This window comes from Chiloscyllium plagiosum, unplaced genomic scaffold (assembly GCF_037043375.1).
Source record: "Chiloscyllium plagiosum isolate Xiang-an unplaced genomic scaffold, Cpla_swu_hap1 HiC_scaffold_39, whole genome shotgun sequence".
Classification (NCBI taxonomy): domain Eukaryota; kingdom Metazoa; phylum Chordata; class Chondrichthyes; order Orectolobiformes; family Hemiscylliidae; genus Chiloscyllium; species Chiloscyllium plagiosum.
Genome location: NW_028270177.1, coordinates 16,555,383 through 16,579,783, shown reverse-complemented (window position 1 = coordinate 16,579,783; position 24,401 = coordinate 16,555,383). Strand labels below are relative to the sequence as shown.

The 24,401-nt window shown below is 39.8% G+C and overlaps 1 protein-coding gene across 3 annotated transcripts in view; it reads left to right on the top strand.

The window, feature by feature from the left end:
• Positions 1–21,543, top strand: part of ubap1lb (ubiquitin associated protein 1-like b) — a 46,642-nt gene extending 25,099 nt beyond the window's left edge. For all 3 annotated transcript variants that reach the window (XM_043677331.2, XM_043677332.2, XM_087981236.1), the window contains 3 exons: positions 7,884–8,093; positions 15,582–15,683; positions 17,375–21,543. In XM_043677331.2, coding sequence (XP_043533266.2) covers positions 7,884–8,093; positions 15,582–15,683; positions 17,375–17,509 — 447 coding nt within the window. In that variant the 3' untranslated portion in view covers positions 17,510–21,543. The remainder of the gene's footprint in view (positions 1–7,883; positions 8,094–15,581; positions 15,684–17,374) is intronic.
• The last annotated feature ends 2,858 nt before the right edge of the window (positions 21,544–24,401 follow it).

Sequence of the window (24,401 nt, the reverse complement as noted above, 5' to 3'; positions counted from 1 at the left end):
CGTTCTCTGAAGCATTCTGCAAGTAGGCTTCCCTGCAGCAACTGGAAGTAAACAAGGAGTTAGTTATTCTGGGATGCTTTGACCTTCCTCCTGATGGCTGGTCCAGAGCAGCTTTGGAAACTGCTTGGTCAGGCAGACCCAGTGGAGAAAATGCTTGAACAATAAGAAAACTTCAGATAGTCAGTTGGTATTTCAGGATATTGAGTACTGCTGGAAAAAAAATTCTCAAAGTACTGAAAAGACTTTGCCATGTATTAGATGCCTCATGTAGTATATACGGGACCATGGGAATTTGTTTAGCTGACAAAAATGTGTTCTCACATATTGCTCCTGTTTCACCTAAACAAAATAGTCAACATCATTCTCTTTTTCATCCCTTAGAGCAAAGTCCGCCCAATCAGAGTTAATCCTTGGTTTAAATTTAAGCAAAACCTTGCCATTAATTGTCAATCATCATCTAACTGGCATATTCTCCAATGTCAATGCTTCCAGAGCCAGCTTGCCAACCAATCAGCATTCTCTTCTCATATGGTATTAAATGTTACTCTCCTTTTCCTTGGGATTCTTGCAAATGTCCTGATGAGGGCAAAATGAAAAGCTTTAATAAAATGTCTCCTTTTGCAGCAATACTCAAGAGAAACTTTGTTAATTACTACTACTTCTCGTATTGCTCCATTGTGTTCTGGCTGAGCTTCTAAGTTCACAATTTGCCCACAAGTACGGCATTACTTTCTTGTAACTCTTCACGACAGACCCTGCTGACTCGGTATTGGAAAGGATCTTTATTAATAGGTTTCCATGTTCCCAGTTGTCTCTCTAAACTGCTGACCTTGAAGCAGCAATTTGAAACTGCAGGGTGTGAATGTCAAAGATGGAGAGTGAGCCTTGTTGGATGTTTAGTTTGATTGAAAAGTATGAAGTTGAAATTGGTCTATCTTCACTGAGAAACAGAGAAGAAAGGGAACAATCGATTTGTGACTGACTTCTATAATTCCCCAGCTGTTTATAAATCATTATACAATAATCTGACCCCGCAGGGTTAATGTTGAGGCCAAATTAGAACATAGACCATAGAGTATTACAGCACAGTACAGGCCGTTCGGCCCTCAATGTTGCGCTGACCTGTGAATCCAATCTGAAGTACATTTAACCTACACTATTCCATTCTCATTCATATGCCTATCCAATGACCATTTAAATGCCCTTAAAGTTGGGGAATCTACTAATATTGCAGGCAATGCGTTCCACACCCCTACTATTCTGAGTAAAGAAACTACCTCAGACATCTGTCCTATATCTATCACCCTTCAATTTAAAGCTATGTCCCCTCATGCTAGCCATCACCATCCAAGGAAAAAGGCTCTCACTGTCCAAACCTATCTAACCCTCTGATTATCTTACATGTTTCAATTAAGTCACCTCTCAACCTTCTTCTCTCTAATGAAACCAGCCTCAAGTCCCTCAGCCTTTCTTCGTAAGACCTTCCATCCATACCAGGCAACATCCTAGTAAATCTCCTCTGAACGCTTTCCAAAGCTTTCACATCCTTCCTATAATGTGGTGACCAGAACTGTACGCAATACTCCAAGTATGGCTGCACCAGAGTTTTGTATAGCTGCAGCATGGTTCTGAAACTCAATCCCTCTACCAATAAAAGCTAACACATCATATGCTTCTTAACAACCCTATCAACCTGTGTGGCAACTAGATCTATGTACTGAGATCTCTCTGCTCATCTACATTACCAAGAATTTTATCATTAGCCCAGTACTCTGCATTCCTATTACTCATTCCAAAGTGAATCACCTCACACTTTCCTGCATTAAACTCTATTTGCCACCTCTTAGCGCAGCTCTGCAGCTTATCTATGTCCCTCTGTAACCTTCAACTTCCTTTGTCACTATCCACAACTCCACTGACCTTAGTGTCATCTGCAAATTTACTAACCCATTCTTCTACGCCCTCATCCAGATCATTTCTCAAAATGACAAACAACAGTGGCCCCAAAACAGATCCTTGCAGTACACCACTAGTAACTGAACTCTCCGGGATAAATATTTCCCATCAACCATCACCCTCTGTCTTCTTTCAGCTAGCCAATTTCTGATCCAAACCGCTAAATCACCCTCAATCCCATGCCTCTGTATTTTGTGCAATAGCCAACCATGGGGAACCTGATCAAATGCCTAACTGAAATCCATATACACCACATCAACTGCTTTACCCTCAGCCACCTGTTTGGTGACCTTCTCAAAGAACTCAGCAAGGTTTGTGAGGCACGACCTACCCTTCACAAAACTGTGTTGACTATCCCTAATCAACTTATTCCTTTCTAGCTGATTATAAATCATATCTCTTATAACGCTTTCCAACACTTTACCCACAACCAAAGTAAGGCTCACAGGTCTATAATTTCTAGGGTTGTCTCTACTTCCCTTTTTGAACAAGGGAACAACACTTGCTATCCTCCAGTAATCTGGCACTATTCCTACAGACAATGATGTCATAAAGATTAAAGCCAAAGGCTCAGCAATCTCCTCCATGGCTTCCCAGAGAATCTGAGGATAAATCCCATCCAGCCCAGGGACTTACCTATTTTTACACTTTCCAGAATTGACAATACCTCCTCCTTGTGAACCTCAATCCCATCTCGTCTTGTAGCCTATATTTCAGTACTCTCCTCAAACACATTATCTTTTTCTAGTGTGAATACTGACAAAAGGTATTCATTTAGCGCTTCCCCTATCACCTCTGACTCCATGCACAATTTCCCACTACTATCCTTGACTGTCCCTAACCTTACTCTGGTCATTCGTTTATTCCTGATATACCTATAGAAAGCCTTAGGGTTTTCCTTGATCCTATCTGTCAATGACTTCTCATGTCCCCTCCTGGCTCTTCCTAGTTCTATCTTTAGATCTTTCCTGGCTAACTTGTAATTCTCAAGTACCCTAAATGAGCCATCACATCTCATCCTAACATAAGCCTTCTTCTTCCTCTTGACAAGAGATTCAACTTCCTTAGTAAACCACGGTTCCCGCGCTCAACAACTTCCTCCCTGCCTGACCAGTATATACTTACCAAGGACCCGCAGTATCTGGTCCTTGAATAAGCTCCACATTTCAAATGTGCCCACCCTCTGCAGTTTTCTTCCCCATCCTAAATCTTGCCTAATTGTATCGTAATTGCCTTTTCCCCAGTTATAACCCTTGCCTTGCGGTACATACCTATCCCTTTCCATCACTAAAGTAAACATAACCAAATTGTGGTCACTATCATCAAAGTGCTCACCTACCTCCAAATCTAACACCTGGCCAGGTTCATTACCCAGTATCAAATTGAATCTGGCCTCGCCCCTTGTTGGCCTGTCTACACAGTGTCAGGAAACCCTCCTATACACATTTGACAAAAACTGACCCATCTAAAGTACTTGAACTATAGTATTCTCGGTCAATATTTGGAAATTTAAAGTCCCCTATAACAACTACCCTGTCACTCTCACTCCTATCGAGGATCATCTTTACTATCCTATCCTCTACATCTCTGGAACTATTTGGAGGCCTATAAAAAACTCCCAACAGGGTGCCCTCTCCTTTCCTGTTTCCAATCTCAGCCCATACTACCTCAGTAGACGAATCCTCAAATGTCCTTTCTGCCATCAGTTGAACACGTGGCTATAGGGATGGTGCTAATACTGTCCTTGACTAACAATGCCACACCACCCCCTCTTTTAACATTTTCTCTGTTCTTACTGAAACATCTAAATCCTGGAAACCATTAACCATTCCTGTTCCTGCTCTACCCATATCTCTGAAATGGCCACAACATCGAAGTCCCAGGTACCAACTCATGCTGCAAGTTCACCCACCTTATTCTGGATGCTCCTGGCGCTGAAGTAGCCACACTTCAAACCAACTTCTTGCCTGCTGGTGTATTCTTGTGATCTTGAAACTTTAGTTCTGACTTCACTACTCTCAACCTCCTGTACACTCAAACTACAACTTCAGTTCCCATCCACCTGCTGAATTAGTTTAAACCCACCCAAAGAGCATTAGCAAATTTCCCCCTCAGGATATTGTATCTCTCTGGTTCAGGTGAAGACCATTCTGTTTTTAGAAGTCCCACTACCCCAGAAAGAGATCCAATTATCCAGGAATCCAAAATCCTCCCTCCTGCACCATCCCTATAGCCACGTGTTCAACTCCTCTCTCTCTCTCTATTCCTCGCCTCGCTAGCAAGTGGCACAGGCAATAAACCAGAGATAACAACGTTGTTTGTTCTAGCACTATACTTCCACTCTCGCTCCCTGGATTTCTGCCTTCCTGGATCTCTCTTTCTATCTATGTTGTTGGTGCCTATGTGGACCATGACTTGGGCTGATCCCCCTCCCCCTGAAGGATCCCGAAAACATGATCAGAGACATCACAAACCCTGGCACCTGAGAGGCAACACACTGTGAGTCTCACTCATTCCCACAGAACCTCCTATCTGTCCCCCTAACTCTGGAGTCCCCAATGACTAATGCTCTGCTCCTTTTCCCCCTTCCCTTCTGAGCAATAGGGACAGACACTGTGCCAGGGACCAGAAATTACTGAGTGATAGCGTGTATGTGATGTCAACACTTCGTGATAATCATCATACAATTCAAAATATTGGTTTGCATTAATGCATAATTAAATAAAAATACATAAACACTGATAATCATTTCCTTTCAAAGCTTGTGATGTTAAATGAACTATTAAACCAGAATTCAAATAGCTCTTGCTACTTGTTATTTTTAACATGACTTATTATGACCTAGTGGCCCCAATTGTTATGGGTAATGCCTAATTATGTTAGTACAGCACAATTCAGATCCACAGCAGAAGCTGGGCTGAATAGACCATAATTGTTATGTATCTTTTGTTACTGAAGTGATCTTTTACTAAACGGAAGCACACAATGTTACAGTCTTTGTTTTAACAATAAAATGAAAAGAAAGTTTATTAACAAGAGAACTGAAGATAAACAAAGGGAAAAGCCCTCTATTCTTTTATAACATTGATTCAAAGATTTTTAAACACTCAGTTGAGAAAACCTGAGCACACTTTATAGATGGAACATAAACAATGGCTGTGTATTGGAATCGGTACACCTTGGTATTGCTTGCAAATATTATCCACAGAAACAGATCCTTCAGTCCAACTCGTCCATGCTGATCAGATATCCTAACTTAATCTAGTCCTATTTGCCAGCATTTTCCCATATCCCTCTAAACCCTTCCTATTCATATACACATCCAGATGCCTTTTAAATGTTGTAATTGTACCAGTCTCCATCACTTCCTCTGGCAGCTCATTCCATACACGCACCACCCTCTGTGTGAAAACGTTGTCCCTGAGGTCCCTTTTAAATTTTCCCCGTCTCAGCCTAACGTATGCCCTCTAGTTTTGGACTCCCTTGCCCCAGGGTAAAGACCTTGTCTAGTTATCCTATCTATGCCCCTCATGATTTTACAAACTTCTCTTAGCCTCCAACGCTCCAGGGAAAATTGTCCCAGCCTATTCAGCATCTTCCAATGGTCCAAACTCTCCAGTCCCGGCAACATCCTTGTTAATCTTTTCTGAACCCTTTCAAGTTATTGCAATTCTTAGATTATCAAGTATTGTACCTACAGCAGGACCCAGTCCAGCTAATTTCCAAGGAAGGGAGACTCTCTCTTTTCATACTTGATGGGTGTGAAATAATTAAAATTGATCTCATCTGCTAGAACTGGATGTAATTCTTTCTTAATGATCATTATTGTGGTTATTATTAATCCCCTTGATTTAGCTTCCTTCCAATGCTGTACTATCCCTGACACTGCTTCAATTCTTTTTTTTAAACGTAAAAATCTTGACTTCAGTTATTTTCCATCAACTGTATCCTAATGCTCTTGCCTAAGATTAGTAATAACTTCTTAGAGACATCGAGTAATGGAGGTGTACAGCATGGAAACAGACCCCTCGGTCTAATGCGTTCATGCTGACCAGTTATCCTAACCTACTCCATGACATGTGGATGCCGGTGTTGGAATGGGGTGGGCAAAGTTAAAAATCTCACAACGCCAGGTTATAATCCAACAGGTTTATTTGGAAGCACTAACTTTTGGAGTGCTGCTTCTTCATCAGGTGGTTGATTCAGCAGCATTCCAAAAACTAGTGCTTACAAATAAACCTGTTGGACTATAACCTGGTGTTGTGGGATTTTTAACTTTAACCTAATCTAGTCCCATTTTGCCAGCACTTGGCCCATATCCCTCTAAACCCTTCCTATTCATATAACCATCCAGATGCCTTTTAAATGTTGTAATTGTACCTTCTTATTCAAAGATAGTTTTATTATTTCAAAGTTATTTTATTCCATCAACAAACCTCTTAGCACTTCCCCCTTGATGCATGCTTTGCTCTTGAATGACTTGCAGTCACAGACTGAAAATGAAAGTCAGTGTGAAAAGTTCTTCCCTAAACCCTCTGGGTAGTTCCCCTAAGGTACTCTGGGTAATTTCATCTCACTTGGAATTATAGGTATTCTAGGTTTTAAATGCTTATTGTTCATTCTAAACATACAGACAACGCAGACATGTGGTAAGCAATATTGAAATGCATAAACATAAATCTCACACTTTCATCACAATGATGAAAAACAGTGGTGGGTCTTTTTGTGGGGTCACATCCCTTAATAATTGGCCCAATTTTTTTTTAACCCATTAATGCATTAGGCACAGCTGCTTGGCATGGATCTAATCTCCAAGCAGCAGCAAGTAGTCAGAAGGCTAACTTCCATTTTTGCTCGCAGAATATGCCACATGATTAGGACTATAGAATGATCAGAAGGACCAAATTATGAAAAGTTGCCAAGCCATCTTTGACAATGTTCAGATGAAAGGACATTGATCTGAAACATTCGCTCTGTTTCCCTCTCCAAAGCTGCTGGATATTTTCAGCCATCTCTATTTTTAGTTGAAAATCCTGCTTTCACAGGAGATGGCATTCAATTACAACACACATCTGTGAAGCTGATTAAAAGCATTCACACTTTGACTCAGTGGTTAGCCTCACAGCACCAGGGACCTGGGTCCAATTCCACCCTTGGGTGATTGTCTGTGTTGAATTTGCACATTCCCCCTGTGTCTGTATAAGTTTTACTCCCACAGTCCAAGGATGTGCAGGCTGTCTGGATTAGTCATGGGCAATGCAGGGTTATAGAGAGGGGTGTGGGTCTGGATGGGATGCTCTTTGGAGGTTCAGTCTGAACTTAATGGGTCAAATGGCCTGCTTCCACACCACAGTATAGGGATTCAGCGTCTTCCTTGTCCAATGATAATCATGCAACTGATAATGCAGAAGAGAGAATGGGACAAGTTTCAACTGAGCACTTTTTTGATTTAATTACAGCCCATTTTTAAAAAAAATCAAATATTAAAAACACAGTTTTAAACAACTGTGCCAATGCAAAAGTAAGAGAAATGGCTTACAAATTTAATATTAAGTATATCTCCAAGTGTTTAGTCTCAGTTGGAATTTTCTCTGCAGACATTGCAACAAGAAAGAGGAATTATGTTTCAAAACTGTAAAACACTGCGAGTTCATCCAAGATCCTGGGACAATTGGCAATTCCGGTAGTCGATTCGCCTCTTCTTTGCATTTCTAAGTATTTGCTAACATTAGGGAGTGATGCTACTGCTCTAGGATGTGATATTAGATAGGGACACTCAAAACAGAGAAACGTGAAACCAAGGCAGATTTAAATAAAGAGTAAGCCCTCTCCTGGATGAAAACAAACAAAACTCTTTTGTCGATCTAAAGGTTCTCTGTATGAAATGCACTGATAGATATTTTGAATGTTTATTTGTTCTTTTGCAGACCCTCAGTAAGCATTCCTGCCTTCCGGCGCCTCCGTCAACTCCAAGACCTTTATATTCCCACAAAATTCTCCCAGACTCTACTGCTGACCTACTACTGGCACTGAGTCAAAAAGAGCAGGACCTCATCCAGCCACTGATGAGACAGGGCTATCCGATAAGCAGAGTGATTTGGGCGATCCAGAATGTGGGACAACAAAGCAGAAAGCAGGTGAGTTTAGCTCTCCTTGTTAAAGCACGGAACATCATACCAAAATCTATCTTTATAAAACTTTTTTTTTCATGTTTACTTCCAAAGTGTCAAATAGTGTCACAAGCAGAAATCTCGAGCTGTCCAAGGTTTGTGGGAAGAAAATGAGAGTATGATATTCAGATCAAGGATCAGACATCGAATCCTAACAGTGCGGAAGCAGGTCATTCGGCCCATCAAGTCCACACCAACCCTCCAAAGAATATCCCACCCAGACACACCCTCCTATCCTATCTCTGTAACCCTGCATTTCCCATGGCTAATCCACCTAGCCTGCACATCCCTGGACAATTTAGCACTGCCAATCCACCTAACCTGCATGTCTTTGGGAAGGAAACCCACATAGACATGGGGAGAATGTGCAAACTCCACACTGGCCATCACCCGAGGCTGGACTCGAACCCTGGTCCCTGGTGCTGCGAGGCAGCAGTGCTAATGACTGAGCCATCATGTCACTTAGTTGAATAGCAGAGCAGGCTCAAAGGGCCAAATGGCCTACTCCTACTCCTAGCTTGTATGTTCATTATTACAAGTTGGAAGAGTGGTCACTCTCACAGGTGAACAAATTGGTCAAGCTGACATCAGACCTTGAATTCCAGCTTCGAGTTGTGTTGGATTTTGCAACACCCTCAGGGAGGGGACCCTTGAATGTTTTTGGTAATGAGGGAGGGAAGGGGTACTGAATTCAGTCCTTTGTTTCAATACAGCATGCCTGACGAGAGGCAAGGACTGAGTGAATTGGATTTCCCCAGCCCACAGTATTTTGCAACTGCAGGGCAGCACTGGGTAACATCGCTGAGGCACCTTGGCATTGGGGGATCATTGGGGTGAATTTTTCAGTTTGGGTTGGAACTGCAATGTCTGGATCAAATGCAGGTCCTGAACATGCAGCATTTTGGGAGCGCTGATTGGCCACTTTACAGTCAGAAGGATCCTCATCATCCAATTAAGGGTGGCCTGCAGGCTTTCAAAATTGGATAGCCAGTACAACCTGCAGGTAAGAGACAGCAAGAACATACCCAACTTGATGCACCCCTCTCAGTCCCATTAATGTAGATATATTCTAATCAACCTGTTCAGAGGTGTCATCGCACATCTCTGGAGCAGGTGGGACTTGAACCCAGGTTTCCTGGCTCAGGGGCAGCGATACAACCACTGTGGCACAAGAGCTCCGAGCACCTTTATTGCATTAAAAATTAAAAATGGGTTGTGGAAGTGAAGCTCCTCAATGGGACAATCTGCTGCCAAAGCTGTAAGCAAGTAGGACTGGCCTCAGTGCCCTCTGTCTGTGATAGGGGACTGCTTCCCAGTACCTCCTGAGGCCATGAGTGAGGGTGTGGCTACAGACTGACTGGAAAATTCCAGCTGGTTTCTACTCATTGGCTTTAATTGTCCCTTCAATAGACTGAGCAAGCTGGCTGCCTCTGGAGAATGCTGATGAGTCTGGGCTGAGGCAGGGGACCAGCATGCCAGCTAGAGTGGGGGTATTCCACCCTCCCTTTCCACCAGCAGTTCAGAGTAAAGGTTGTAGGCAGAAATGGGAACTGCAGATGCTGGAGATTAGAGTCAAGATTAAAACGGTGCTGGAAAAGCACAGCAGGTCAAGCAGCATCCAAGGACCATGAAAATTGACGTTTCAGGCAAAGGCCCTTCACCAATAAAGTAAAGGTCATGCCCAAGGTCCTCAGCTGAAGGTCCCTCCATTCTCGCAGAGGGAAGGAAATGTGGGGACTGAAGTACCAGTCTTGGATCCTGTCCTTTTGCTTGATTGGGGAAAGCAGAATGGGGACATAAGAGGCTGGTCCATCCCTTCCTCTGGGAGAGAGAGAAGCAAGACACTTAGAGAAAACCATGAGTTGGTCTATCCGCCTCTCTTAAACCATAGCAGAAGCAAACCAGCTGGTGACCAGAACCATCTGAACCTGTTAATCAAGGAAGGAAGTCACTTGTCCAAAATCTCCAGTGGCAATAGGAACAATCTCAAAAAACTCAACAAAAAGCCGGGGAGTCAATGTGTCCTTGATCATCTCTCCAGAAATGTGCAGATTAAACAAAAAAAACCAAAGAACTGCAAGTCATGGAAATCAGAAACAAAAACAGAAACTGCTGGAAAAACCCAGCGTTTCAGGGCCAGTGACCCTTCCCCAGAGTTCTGTTAAATCTGCTTTCTCGCAATATGTGCCGAGTTTCTCCAGCAATTTCTGTTTTTTGTGTGTGTAGATTTAAAAAAAAAATCTATGAGGGTCATGGACAGGGTGGCCAGGAAGCAACTATTCTACTCAGGTGCAGGATCAATAATGAGGATCAATAATCATTATTATAAGATGAAAGACAGGGGGTTTAGAGGGGAGTTGAGGAAAAATATTTTCATCCAGAGAGTGGTGAGGATCTGGAATGCACTACCTTGTAGGGTAGTTGAAGCGGGAAATGTCACCACCTTTAAAAAATGCTTAGGTGGCACTTGAAGTATCATAACATTCAAGGCTATAGTCTGAGTCCTGGAAAGTCGGGGCAGTGTAGATAGGTAATGGTTTATTGTTGTTTATACAGATTTGAGGGGCCAAAGGATCTCTTCTGCATGACTCTATAAATATCTGCAGTCAGAAATTGCTAATTTATAAATGGCAACATTGTTTTAAAACAAATTCCAGGATACATATAAAAACATTCTGAATTAATAAACTCATGCCGGTTTCCTTGCAGATAAATATTGTCAAAGGAATTCTGATGTATTCTTGGGTTGCAATTTGGCCATTTGAAATTAACTGCTTAACTAAATTAAACAAAGCAGATTAGCTTGCAAACATTAATCTTTTTCTGCACTACTCGTTAGAAATAAAGTTCTGTGCTTAATGGGCTCGAATTTACCATAGCCAATGAATGAATCGTGCCATCAACATGGCCATTTAGTTTCTACACTCGTTAGTACTGGAGATTGCTGTAAACATGAGACACAGTCAGTATGGTGCTGTCTCGAGGGTATATGGCATCCATGTGAAGAAGACCATGTGTACCTTCTTCACTAATTACACAGAATACCATGAAGAACCATGGAGTATTGGAATCAATAAATGTCAATGGAATGGTTAACTCAATCACAAATCAAGCACACAAAGCAAAATAAAGAGAGATATCCAAAGTTTGGATTAAATAAGTGAAAGAAAGAGGCAGAAAGAAAACATTAAGAAAAACATTTTTTAAAAACCTCCAAAGCAATTAAAATCTGAAAGAATGAGACCCCTCACTTGTAAATATATATTTTCAGTGGCAAGTGATTGATTGAAGTAAATAAGACTTATCACACTGTTAAAAGGGGTACTCAAACTGAAATGAACAAACACTAAATTTCTGCAACAAGTTTGTCTTTTTCCATGATATCAGGAATGGAACTTCATGCTATCTGAAGCATTTGACTGGGGTTTCAGACAGCGACATGCTGGTTTGCAGTTTACAGAGGAATTGCACATCTCAGTCAGTGTCTTATGGATTTTCACATCAGCACTTGCCTAAAGTTGTGGTCTGATTTGTGCCTAAAAGATGATAAGTACTAGTAACCTTTACTGTTATATCCCACAGAACTTACTGGAAAAAATATCTTGGCAATAGTCATTACAACTGATGCCATTTTATTCTGGCTCAACTAATTCCACAGTAAAAACATAATGAGAGAGATTTAAGCTGGAAACATTTTTTGGCTTTGTTGACTTTTGTTTGGAACCTTTAATATTCAGCCTTAGAAATTCTTGACATTCTGAATGTGGATGTTTAGAGAGCGAGGAAAGAATACTCAGCTATTAGGAATAGTTTTCTCTTGGAGAGCTGTTTCATTTGTAGCTGCCTCCAGTTTTCAGATTTGCTCTTTGTGTTTGACCTTGATTTCACTGACAAAGCATTTCAAATTGCTAATGTCAAAGAGTAAGGGATGTATTATTAATTTTGACAGTAGAAATAATCCAATAGCCTAAAAATGAATTTAAAGTTCATGATTCCTTTTGTATTTAATTTTACTTTCCTGATATGCTGTCAGGGTCACACACTCTGTGTGAATCCACAAAGTATTGCAAATCATCTGCATTTGCAAGCCCTGCCCTCCTAATTAAGCTGAAGATTTATAAACCACAGCTTCCCAAAGCAGAAATCACTTCCCAAGTGGGATCACAAGCTGAAACGTTGGGATCAGGAGCTCGAGGGCAGCAATGGCTGCTGTGCAGTTCTGACCAAGTTATAACATTATGACAACTAACCTCTCGAGCTGTCTGCTCACACTTAGGGGTGATATTATTACTGGAGAAGTCAAACCCTGGACTGGAATCAGCTTGATAGATCCTATCTTATGTTTTTTTTATTATTTTAACAAGGTGGTCTTTCCCTGAAGCACACACAAATCACACTATTTATTTGTAGTACAATTCAAAACATACATTAAAAACATAATCCCATTTTTCCCATCAGTTTATAGTACTCAAGTACCAGAGAGAATTTGTTTCTCCATCATGTTAATAGTTTTAACTTAAATGTCTCTTTCAGTCCTTTTCGTGATAGTTTGGTAGCCTATTCCTTGATTACGATAATAGTCAGAGTCATGCAGCATGGAAACAGACCCTTCAGTCCAACCAGTCCACGCTGACCATGTTTCCAAACAAAACTAGTCCCACTTCCCAGCAATTGGCCCACATCCTTCGAAACCTTTCCTATAAATGCACTTATCCAAATGTCTTTTAAAGGTTGTAACTATACCTGCATACACCACTTCCTCTGGCAGTTCGTTCCACACATGAACCACCCTCTGTGAAAAAAAATTGCCCCGCATGTCCTTTTTAAATCTTTATCCGACCTGAGCTTAGACATTCTCAACTTTAAGTAAACGTTCAGGATTCAGGTCTGGAGCATTCTACCGCTGCCCTTATATTAAGGTAATCAAGTTCATAACATTTCTGAACTAACTTTTATCTTTATGAAAATTTGCTTCATACATCAATTTCAACCTGGACATCTACAAACTGACGAATGTAAGTTTTCCAAGCTGTGAGTTTTTTTCCCTATGCAAAAAACAATTCATGGTCCTTCTAAACAGAAAACAAGCTAATGGTTACTCTGTTCACTTGTAGACCTCTCACAATAGAAACAAAAATACCTATTGTCACCCCAGGGACACCCCCTGTTTCATTATGGTTTCATAAAAATCATGGCTGCAGAATTACTGACAAGTTTATCATTAAGCTCCATATATACATATATCAAAACTCACATGCCATTAGTTAAAACACAAATGTAAAATAAATGGTATTAAAATATATTTTAAAATACCTTACAATGGTGAAATGTGGAATGATGGTGGAATTTCAATTCAGTAAACAGGGAATCTTGGAATTAAGAGTCTAATGACGACCATGAATCCATTGTTGGATTGATGGAAAAACCCATCTGGTTCACCAATGTTCTTTTGAGAAGGAAATTTGCCATCCTTACCTGGTCTGGCTTACATGTGACTCCAGACACACAGCAATGTGGTTGCCTGTTAACTGCCCTCTGCGCAATTAGGGATGGGCAATAAATGCTGGCCTAACCAGCAACGCCCTTATCTTGTGAGTGAGTAAATTTTTAGAAAGTGTAATGACAATTTTTAGAATTCAAAATGGAGACACAGAGGAAAAAATGTTTTGGAAACACTGATCTAAACAGCTGTAGAGTGAGTAAGTGTTACTGCCCTGAATAAAAACAGGCATAGCATTTTAAATGATGAGCAAAATGGGCCTGACTGAAGAATCAACGTTTCTGTATTACACAGTGGGCAACACTGACTTGCTGAATTCACAAAGCTTCTACAAATTTATGCACTTAAATGACAGTCATTGAGGCATAGGGACACTGTTAGGAAGGTGTTCCAAAATTTTGACTCATTAACAATAAAGGAATGGTGATATTGTTTCTTATCAGGATGGTTATCAGTTGGAGTGGAATTGGTTGGTGGTGTTGTTCCCATCATCTATTGCCCCTGTGCACCTAGATAGTGTAGGTTTTGGGTTTGGAAGTCTGTCGCAGGCACCTTGGCAAATTACTGTAGTGTATCTTGGAGGTAGTACACGTAAGTGTCAGATAAACAGAATTTACTGTATCAAACTAGCTCCTATTTGAAGCTACACATGTTAATGCAAAGTGTTCGGTTCTTTGCTGACAGAAGGAACACGTTAACATTGCAGATCTTTCAAGTCAACAAAATTGAAAGCAGTCATTGCTTTGTTCATACCTCAGGTCAATGCCCTGACCAAACAGGATCAACCTGCCTTGTTAAAAGTTTAAACAAAGTTGTAGTCAACTGTCAGTCATCATCTAACTTGTGCATTCTTTATGGCAACATTACTACCAATCAGAGTCCACTTGCCAGCCAATCAATACAGCTTCACACAGTATGAGTGTTATTTTCCAGTTCCATTCATATTTCTTGCAAATTGTCCTGACGAATGGAAGACAAAGAATGTTGACAAAATGTGCTCTTTCAGCAATACTCAACAATTTAGTTTTGTCATCTGAGTGAACATTAAATTATTTTTCTTATTTCCTTCTGATTCTTTACTTATAATCAATGTTCCCTCTAAGCTGCATGTGCAGCTGCTCCTACATTCTGTGCACGGCGATCAGTGTGCCAATGTGGTTCACAGTATTGGCTTCACTCAGAAGTCTCTGCAGAAGAAAGAAAATAGAGGGAACGCTGCTTGTAATCAAATAATGACATGCAGTAAAATACCTGAAATAGTTTGAGAAATAAATAACAAGATCAATTGGACAGATAAGAGTGATGCACTTTTTCATAGAATTCCTAGAGTGTGCAAGTAAGCCACTGGGCCCATTGAGGAGGTGAAAGTGAGGACTGCAGATGCTGGAGATCAGAGTCAAAAAGAGTGGTGCTGGAAAAGCACAGCTGGCCAGGCCGCATCTAAAGAGCAGGAGAGTCAATGTTTCGACCATAAGCTCTTCATCAGGAATGGCCCATCAAGTCCATACTGACCCTGCAAAGAACATTTCACCCAGGCCTACCCACTACCTTATCTCTGTAACTGCACATTTCCCAAGCTAAATTCACCAAGGCTGCATATCCCTGGACACTATGTGTAATTTAACATGGCCAATCCACTCTAACCTACACTTCCTTGGACTGTGGGAGGAAAGCAGAGCACCCGGAGGAAACCCACACAGACACGGGGAGAATGTGCAAACTCCACACAGTCACCCAAAGCTGGAATCAATCCTGGGTCTTGGCTCTGTTGGGCAGTAATGCTAGCCACTGAGACACTGTTCCAACATGCTTGCACTGATTTTATTATTTAAATAGTCACCAATGTTCATGAGTTTTCTATAGTGTGATATTTGCAGTCTAACAGTATAAAGTAATGTTGAGGGTGTTTTTCTGTATTATTTTCAATCTTTAATTGTATAATGATTTTGTACCAGATCCTCAAGTATCTGAGTGCCTGGGACCGTCTCTGTAAAGAGGGCTATAAGGAAAGACTTGTCGAAGAAGCCATGGAGTTCTTTCAGAATTCAGAGGAAAAGGTCTGAAACTCATCAAAGTCCCTTTACTTGCACTTTTTTAAATTTATGCTGTCCTTCAAATATCATATTGAAGATGCAACCTGTCTAATATTTTACCAATAATGTAAATCTAAAATTTTCTAGAAGCAATAACATTTGTATTACATTTATAATTTCTTACATATATACATTTTGTTAGAACCTAATGAGATTGCCACTGGTTTTATAATTGAAAGATTGCTTTCAAAGTGCAGTCACAATTGTAATGAGTGCAATGTTGTGACCAATTTTCACACAGCAAGATCCTAAAAAGCAAACTAATAAATGGACAGATCAATGTGTTTCTGTGGATGTTCTTCAGGGAGGAATGTTGGCCAAAACATCAGAAGAACTCCCTTCCTTTCTGCAAATAGTGCCTGGAGAAATATTTACATCCACCTTCACAATGGTTCACAATTAGCACTAAAATCTCAGTTCAGATTATGTACTCAACTCATGGTATGTGAGTTGGTATGCTGGAGTACAATTTGATTCCACTATCTGACCCAGAACTAAGATGGCTACCAGTGGTTCAATGATGCAGCATTCCTTTGCTATCACAGTGAAGTGATAGCCAGGTTTCCTAGCCAAGTTCATAATGAGGTCTGAACCTTAAACCTCTGACTCCAGAATAAGAAGGATACAAACCAACCCAAATATTAACTATTTATTTCAAACAATTTACACTTCAACTAAAATAATAGATAGATATATGGGCAATTATCTGTTGGTGTTAATATTGACAGCTTTGGAGACTACAATGTTATTTAAAATGACTAATCCAATGAGGTTTAATAATCTTTAATCAAAGTAATTTAGTGTGTTCAGTCCATAAATCCTGTTTAGCAGTTGCTTTGAGTTGGACTAGCATTATATTAATGATTTTGTGCAGTTAATTACCCTCCTTTCATGAACAGAATAGCAATATAATTAAGAATTGAATAGGTTACTTATTGCAATTCACCAGCTGATAGCCCTAAATATCTTAATCTGTTTTGATTTTGCGAGGCAGTGCAACAGACAAATTCAAGTGTGTCTTAATCTCTGTCTCTTATGGACTCTTCCACACTGTTGTGCACTTGTTATATTGCATTGTTTCTTGCTGTTCTGATTTATCTCAATTAAGCGCAAGGTCTTTCACCTTTAAATTAGCCTCTTTGAGTGTTAGCTTACAAATGTCAAATACAGTTGTGGAAAATAATTTTCTTATTTAAATGCTTCAGACAAAGGATAATTATAAATGCTCACCACCTGATAGTTAAAGTGCTCCTGTCTTTCTCTGCAAATGAAATCTGTGGTACCAAAATGTAAGCAAGCTGGAAATATTTAGTTTGTGGTCATTCTGCAAAATGTATAAAACCAGCTCGATTTGTTTCTAATTCAAAAGGTCTGGTGAAAGTTTTACAACAAGGTCCTTCATAATGCCGGAGTATGCAGAATTGTGAGATCTAAGATATTCGAAAGCTCCTTACTCGCCCGAAAATAAAGCCTGATGATTCCCTGGGGTCCCTTCTGTTCTCAGTTTAGATTGTGCGATAGCACCACAGTTACTCTTTTGTCTGGATTTCATTACCATGTCCTACAAAGATGTCCAAAGCAGATAATAAGTTCCTTTTGTTTGCTGCCAAACTTGACTAACTCCTTCTTCCTTTCTTGCACCCTTTTGCACGCAGGCAGCAGAATTTCTGACATTAATGACACAGTTCGATGAGATGGGTTTTCAGCACGATGATATTAAGGAAGTTCTCCTCATCCACAACAATCATCGAGAAAAAGCATTGGAGGAACTTATGACACGTGCCAGATAGTTGGAAAAAGTTACGATTCTACCTGCTCTGGTTTTTGTATTGCACAGTTAAGCAGTCTAATCCCTGACCATCTTAGATGTGGCATTTGTTTATTTTTATCCTTTTGTTAAGTATTTGAAAATGTATCTGCCCTAATGCAAAATAGTGAGAGATTGCACAGCTCTGATGTGCAGTGGAATCTGGGTGTCCTAGTGCATGAATAGCGAAAGGCCTATTGGCAGGTAGGGAAGGCTAATAAAATATTATTTTTTATTGCAGTGGTAATTGAATTCAGAAGTAGGGAGATTATGCTTCAGTTATATAGGGCTCTGGTAACTCCGCAACTAGAGTACTATGTATAGTTTTGGTCACTTTAATTAAAAATGGATACAAATACATTGGAAGCAGTTCAGAGAAGGTTTACCAGACTAATACCTGGAATGGGTGTGACATCTTATGCAGAAAGGTTGGACAGACCAGGCTTTCATCTGCTGGAGTTTAGAGCTGACTTGATAGCAATGCTTAAGATCCTGAGGGGCCTTAACAGGGTTGACGTGAGAAGGTTTATGTCCTGTTATGGAGAATTTAGATCCACAGCTCACTGATGAAAAGTAAGGGGTTGCTTATTTCAAGCAGAAATTAGGCAAACTGTTTTCTCACAGAGTTGAGAGTCTTTGGAACTTACTTTGTGAAGGGGCAGTGGAAACAGAACCTTTGAATATTTTTAAGGCAGAAATAGAATTCAGAATAAATTTACTAGGATGTTGCTGGGTATAGAAAATTTGAGTTATAAAGTAAGGCTGAATAGGCTGGGACTTTTTTAACTGAGGCGTATGAGGTTGAGACAGGAGACCTTTATAAAAATTTATAAAATCATAAGGGGTATAGATAGGGTACAGGTAGGTGTCTTTTCTATAGGATAGGAGATTTCAAGACTAGGGGCACATTTTTAAGGTAAGATGAGAGGGAGATTTGAAAAGGATGTGAGGGGCAGGTTTTTTACACACAGGATGGTTCGCGTTTGGAATAAATTTCCTGAGGAAGTGGTGGATGTGGGCACAATTACAATATTTAAAAGACATTTAGGTAAGTACATGAATAGGAATGGTTGAGAGGGATATGGGCCAGGAGCAGGCAGGTGGGACTAGTTAATTTGGGATTACGTTCAGCACGGACTGGTTGGACCGAAGGGTTTGTTGACTCAATGACTAGATAAACTTTTGGTAAGCAAGGGGTTTGAAAGGATATTGGGTTAATTAGGAATGTGGATTTGAAGTTACAATCAAGTCAGCTCATTGAATGGTGGAACAGGCTCAGGGGCTAAATGCTCTGTGTTTGAATGTTCATATGACACCTCCACATTCCTGAAGAACAGCTTATGCTCGAAACGTCAACACTCCTGCTCCTCGGATGCTGCCTGACTGGCTGTGTTTTCCCAACGCCACCCTTTTCGACTTTGGTTGCTCTTGTTTTCTACTCTTTTTCCAAGGCTAAGCTCATGGGGCTGTTCCCTCGCTCAGTCAGTTGTAATCAGAGAATCCCCTTCAATATCTTTCCTTTCCCTACCTCAGGACTCTGTATCGTAAATGTGCAAGTGAAATTTATTCTCAAGGTATTGGAATTTATCTGGTATCTACCATTGCAGCAATGTTCCTCAACCCGTTTACCTTCTTACTTAGTGTGGAGAATAACCTAGTGCAACTAATTGTTCTTTTGAATGGTTATTAGAAAGTGTGTTTAGTTAGTGGAAGGGAAAACCCATCCAGGACTGGAAGACAAGTTTGATAGCACAGACGCAGTGAGAAAGGTGATGATAACTGAGAGCTGGATGTCATAAATATACTTGTAAGAAAAGGGAAGCATCTGGATGAGAAATACGAGAAGCTCAAAAATTGATCCTGCAGAATCCTGAGATAGGGAAAGAAATTGCAGGGGATTCTCTGATTACAACTGACTGAGCGAGGGAACGGCCCCATGAGCTTAGCCTTGGAAAAAGAGCAACCAGAGTCGAAAAGGGTGGCGCTGGAAAAGCACAGCCAGTCAGGCAGCATCCGAGGAGCAGGAGAGTCGATGTTTTGAGAGTAAGCTGTTCTTCAGGAATGTGAGATCCAGAATCCAATGGATTTAGGTAGCATGGGAAAGGGATAGATTTCTAAGGTAACACACACAGACCTCATCTGGTTTCCGTCAGACTGTCAGTTCTCCAGGAAAGTTCAAAACTTTTTCTGCTTAAAGATTGGACTGGCTAATTTATAGGATATACTTAAGAATCCAGCATTTCTTTTAAGAAAACAGAAAGATTTTTTTAAAAAATCAGACAAAATTTAACAAGAGTTTAACATTTCAATTATGGGGGTTTGCAGAAAGGGATGACATCTGGAATTGTAATATATTTAGCCCTAATGACATCCAAAGACTCCTAAATCTTTAGCTTTGTTCAGTAGTGAAGCAGCTGTCAACATCAAAGAGAGGATTCGTTTTAAAAAGTACACAAATTTCTAAAGCTTAGTTTGCGATGGTGTAGGGCAGCAGTATTTAATAATGTTTGTACTGAATTATTCTTAGAATGTAGCTGGTTTGGAATTCTCTTGAAGTAAACATTTTGCTGGCATTGAGATATCTGCATTGAAACAAGTGAAATTTGATGAGACATTAGATTAAAAACTGGACATATTAAAACAGCAGCTGGTTCATAGCAAGAGACTGAATTGCACTCGGCACCTACCCATTAAAAACAAGTGACTAATGAGGAAATAATGACAAGTGCAAAGCCTGAATCCTGATAATGTGGAACATTATTACATTAGAGATTATAAGGCTGATCCCTAACATCTAGTAGGTTACTATAAAGCTGCCTCATTTTAACTTAATTCTTTTGATTCTGAACTTTTGTTAAATGGACATTTACATTGAGCTTTTGAAAGAGAAGCGACTGTTCAGCTCATAGCTCTTCACTGTGTGAAAGCCCTGAAAAATCTGATGTGAAGCTGTCAGTTTCATTTTAGTTGAAGACACCGAAAGGGATGGGGTAAATGGACAACACTGACTTGACCACCCATCATTCAATACATTCAATCATTCCCTCTATTGATTTCAATTAAAGAAAACTTGGATGTGGGTATATTGGGTGGCACATTTAGATTTATCACCCATTTATACCATTGCCAAAATGAAATGTATTCCCTTCTTTCAAGTGATAGATCTTCCCTGAACAAATCAGTAACGTATCTGTCTTTTCTATTGAAATGTTCTACTAGATAAAAGAAGCAGCTTAAAGACCATACGGCACTGTGAGCCTGCCCTGTAATTCAATGCAATCTTCTACCTCAGCTTCACCTTCCCACATCATCCCCATTTCTGTTAATATCCAAGACAATCTATCGATCACTGTCTTGTATATACGCAACAAGTGAGCATCCTTTTCTGGTAGAGAATTCAAACTCTTTGAGTGAAGCAATGTCTCCTTAAACCTGCAAAACAAAATATTATTCTGAGAGTGAAGTCACCTCATTCTACACTCATCAACTAAGGGAATGTCCTCCCAGCCTCAGCTCTATCAAGTCCTTTGGGAATTTTACATTTCAATCAGGGAATACAGGCCTAACCTACACAATATTTTCTTAAGGACAATCCCCTGCTCTCTGAAATTAAACTAGTGAATATTTGTGGCAAAGAAATTATGCCCTTTGTTGGTCAAAGGAATTTCAGATATACCAGCAATATTCATGAGACTAGTGTCCTATGAGAGGCTTATTTCATCCTTCAAGATTATCAGATCGTTCAGTTTGTACATTCCAGGCATCATATTTCCGATGTGTTTATCATGTACTGCTATGAATTAGCTTGTCTTTCCTTGTAATCTGCTTGTATAAACATTTATAGCAACCCATGCTCTTAAGTTTATCATGTAGATTTATTTTAATACTTCCTCAGTTTGTCAAGTGGTTTTGTTCAACCTAAAGTATGTTCTCTAGGAAATCTGCTCCATCACTTTGTGCTTTTTGAGTAATGAAAACAAATGTGTGGATAGAAATAAAGGCAGTTCTTAAAAATTGTGATTGATTATCCCTTCTTATTTTCAGACTGATGAACAGATTCCTCCTTGCAATTGTAAATTTAACTGTTTGAATGATAATATTTTCTTATTTGGACAAGGTCATTCCATGGACAATATAATGGTCTTCAGTAGCTCCAGGCAGAATGGAAAACTGGCCATTGCCCACATTTCTGATGTTGTGCAGTGATTTTTATTGGGAAATGTAAACATGTGACTGTGACAACTGTCTAAAGAGAGCTCAAAAAATGAACTCCAAAATCCTTCAGAGAAAGAGGGACACAAAATTATGCAAGTGGAGAAGATTTATATAAATTAAGGGCAGGAGTTGGTTAATCTAATTGTAACCTCAAATCCACATTCCTGCCTACTCTTGATAATCTCTACCTCTGCCTTAAACACACTCAAGGATTCTGTTTTCACCATACTTTCAGGAGGTGAGTTTCAAAGACTCTCAATTCTGATAGAAAAGAATTTACCTAATCCCAGTTTTAAATAGGAGACCTCTGACTTTTAATCATGCCCCCTTCATCTAGATTCTGCCACACGAGGAGACATCCTCTCCACATGTACCCTGTTAGGACTACTCAGTGTAGAATTGATGTGGTCTGTTTAGGTACATTTCAAACTGGGACTGAAAACATAAGAGAAATCTTGCTTTGAAATGTGGATCTCGGGTAAACCAAAGGGTATGCCATTGTCACAATTGTTCTGTTAGACTGACAGCTATCTTCCATAATATCACTGAAGAACTCAGAGAAAGGAATGAAAGGTATTAATGCATTGTTTTATTTTGGGCTTGTGTGGACTTTAGGATTTTCATTGTTTTATAAATGAATATTTGGATAGGATAACTAGTACATTTAGATTTTACATAATTTATAGAATAATATAGTGGATAGTCAAACTGTAGTATTAATAATTAAGGTGCTGTGTCTCTACGCATAGTTTGTCTATTTTATTTAGTTACAACATTATTGAGGCTGTGTTTAATCTAAACACCAAAAACCTCTTTGCTGAGGTGGAGTTTATAAATTGTTGACAGATCTAAATTTTCTTGAATGGGCAACAGAAACTCTTATTTTAGAAAACCAGAAACACTACTTTGTGTGGAAAGGCAGGCTTCAAATAGAATTTAAAATGCTTTGAAATCAAAGCCCATCTGTTTCCATATATCCATGGGGGGAAAGTTCAGAACCCTGCTCTCCAATAATAGTGACTGCAGCTTCTCACATGCAGAGCTTTCCACAGGATGAAAATACTCTGGGAACTTTATTACAAATTCCCTCGGTATTGTGTTGTGAACGCCAACTATTCCCCCAGATAATTAGATGCAGATACATGTCAGGATGCAGAGCTTTGGGGGAAAATATTTTAACCCTTAATGCACTTAATGAGTATCAACTCCACACTTGCACAGTGAGTAGCCTGTGAGTTGCTGAATCAGTAACCACTTCGCACAGTGTGTAATTCCTATTGTGCCAAATGGCCATTGACTCTATAATTATACAGATGTGACCTTTACTTACTGAATAAACTGTAATTCCTTACAATTACAGAGTTTAGCCTTCACATTGTTGAATAATCAGGAGCTCCATCTGGAAACTAGTGAGAAACCCCTATCCTGCTGGTTAAACAGGAGCATTATGCTTTTATAGTGAATAGCCCATTTGTACTTTTGTATATTCTTGTAATTATCTCCACAAGAGATATTAGTACGTACTAAAGAGTGGAAAATTTTTGCTACTTTAGTATCCAGCGTAACCAACATGCACTCCCAGTTCAAAACCAACATGGATTTGTCAGTCAGTTTGGGATGATCTCAATAATATTTAGAAATGCCAATTAATAGGTTTATAGTAAAAGGGGGTAAATTTAAAGGAGATAAGAGAGGCACCTTTTTTTAAAGGGTGGTAAGTGTCTGGAATGGTTACAAAGTAATGTTTAACAGGCATCTTCACAGATATATGACTAGGCAGGGGATGGAGACACACAGACCATGTAGAGGCAAAAGGTTTTTACTTTAGAAAGGTATCATGTGTCGATACAGACTTGGTGGGTTGAAGGTCCTGTTCCTCCGCTGTACAGTTCTTTGTCCTATATTGACCCAACAATACACACCTACTCTCACTTGAGGTGGCGTTCCTTTTTCATTTAAAATTACATATATTAACAGTCAACGGATCTTTTCAAATACTGCTGCACATTTATTGAAAAAGTATTGAAATCTACAGTTGGAGATGATGGGCCAGTGTCTGAAACCATTACCCATTCCACCTGATGTAGACAGTGTGAATATAAGTATAATGAAAGACAAGCACAGAGCACACTGGAGAAACTTAGCTAGTGGGGCAGCAGCTGTGGAGAGAGAAACTGAGTTCAGTATGACTCCGCTTCAGAACTAAAAGCTTATGGAAATTTTTTTTAAAATCAAATGGTGGAGCAGGTTCAAGGGACTGAATTATTCTGCTCCCAGCACTTACAATTTGATGCACTATTGACAGAAGCAGAGGAGGGGAAATGGGAGGCAGAGTCCCAGTGACAGAGACAAAGAGGTTGTTAATGGTGGCAAAAGAGAAAAATGGGGGTGTGTTAAGGTGTTGTTAGGCTGAAAGAACCTAGCAGATTCTTAAACTAATGAATTTTCTTCATACCAAAGTGCATTGTATTCATTTTGTTCAGACCTTAAGGAACTCGTTAAGGGTTTTTCAGCCTAACAGCACAGATATGAATGGGCAGGAGAAAAAGTAAGGAATAGAGTACAGATATTATGCAGTCAGTTGCTGAAGTTATGGAATTTAATATTGAGACCTAAAAGCTGTAAAGTGCCTAAGAGAAAATTGACGTGATGTTCCTCAA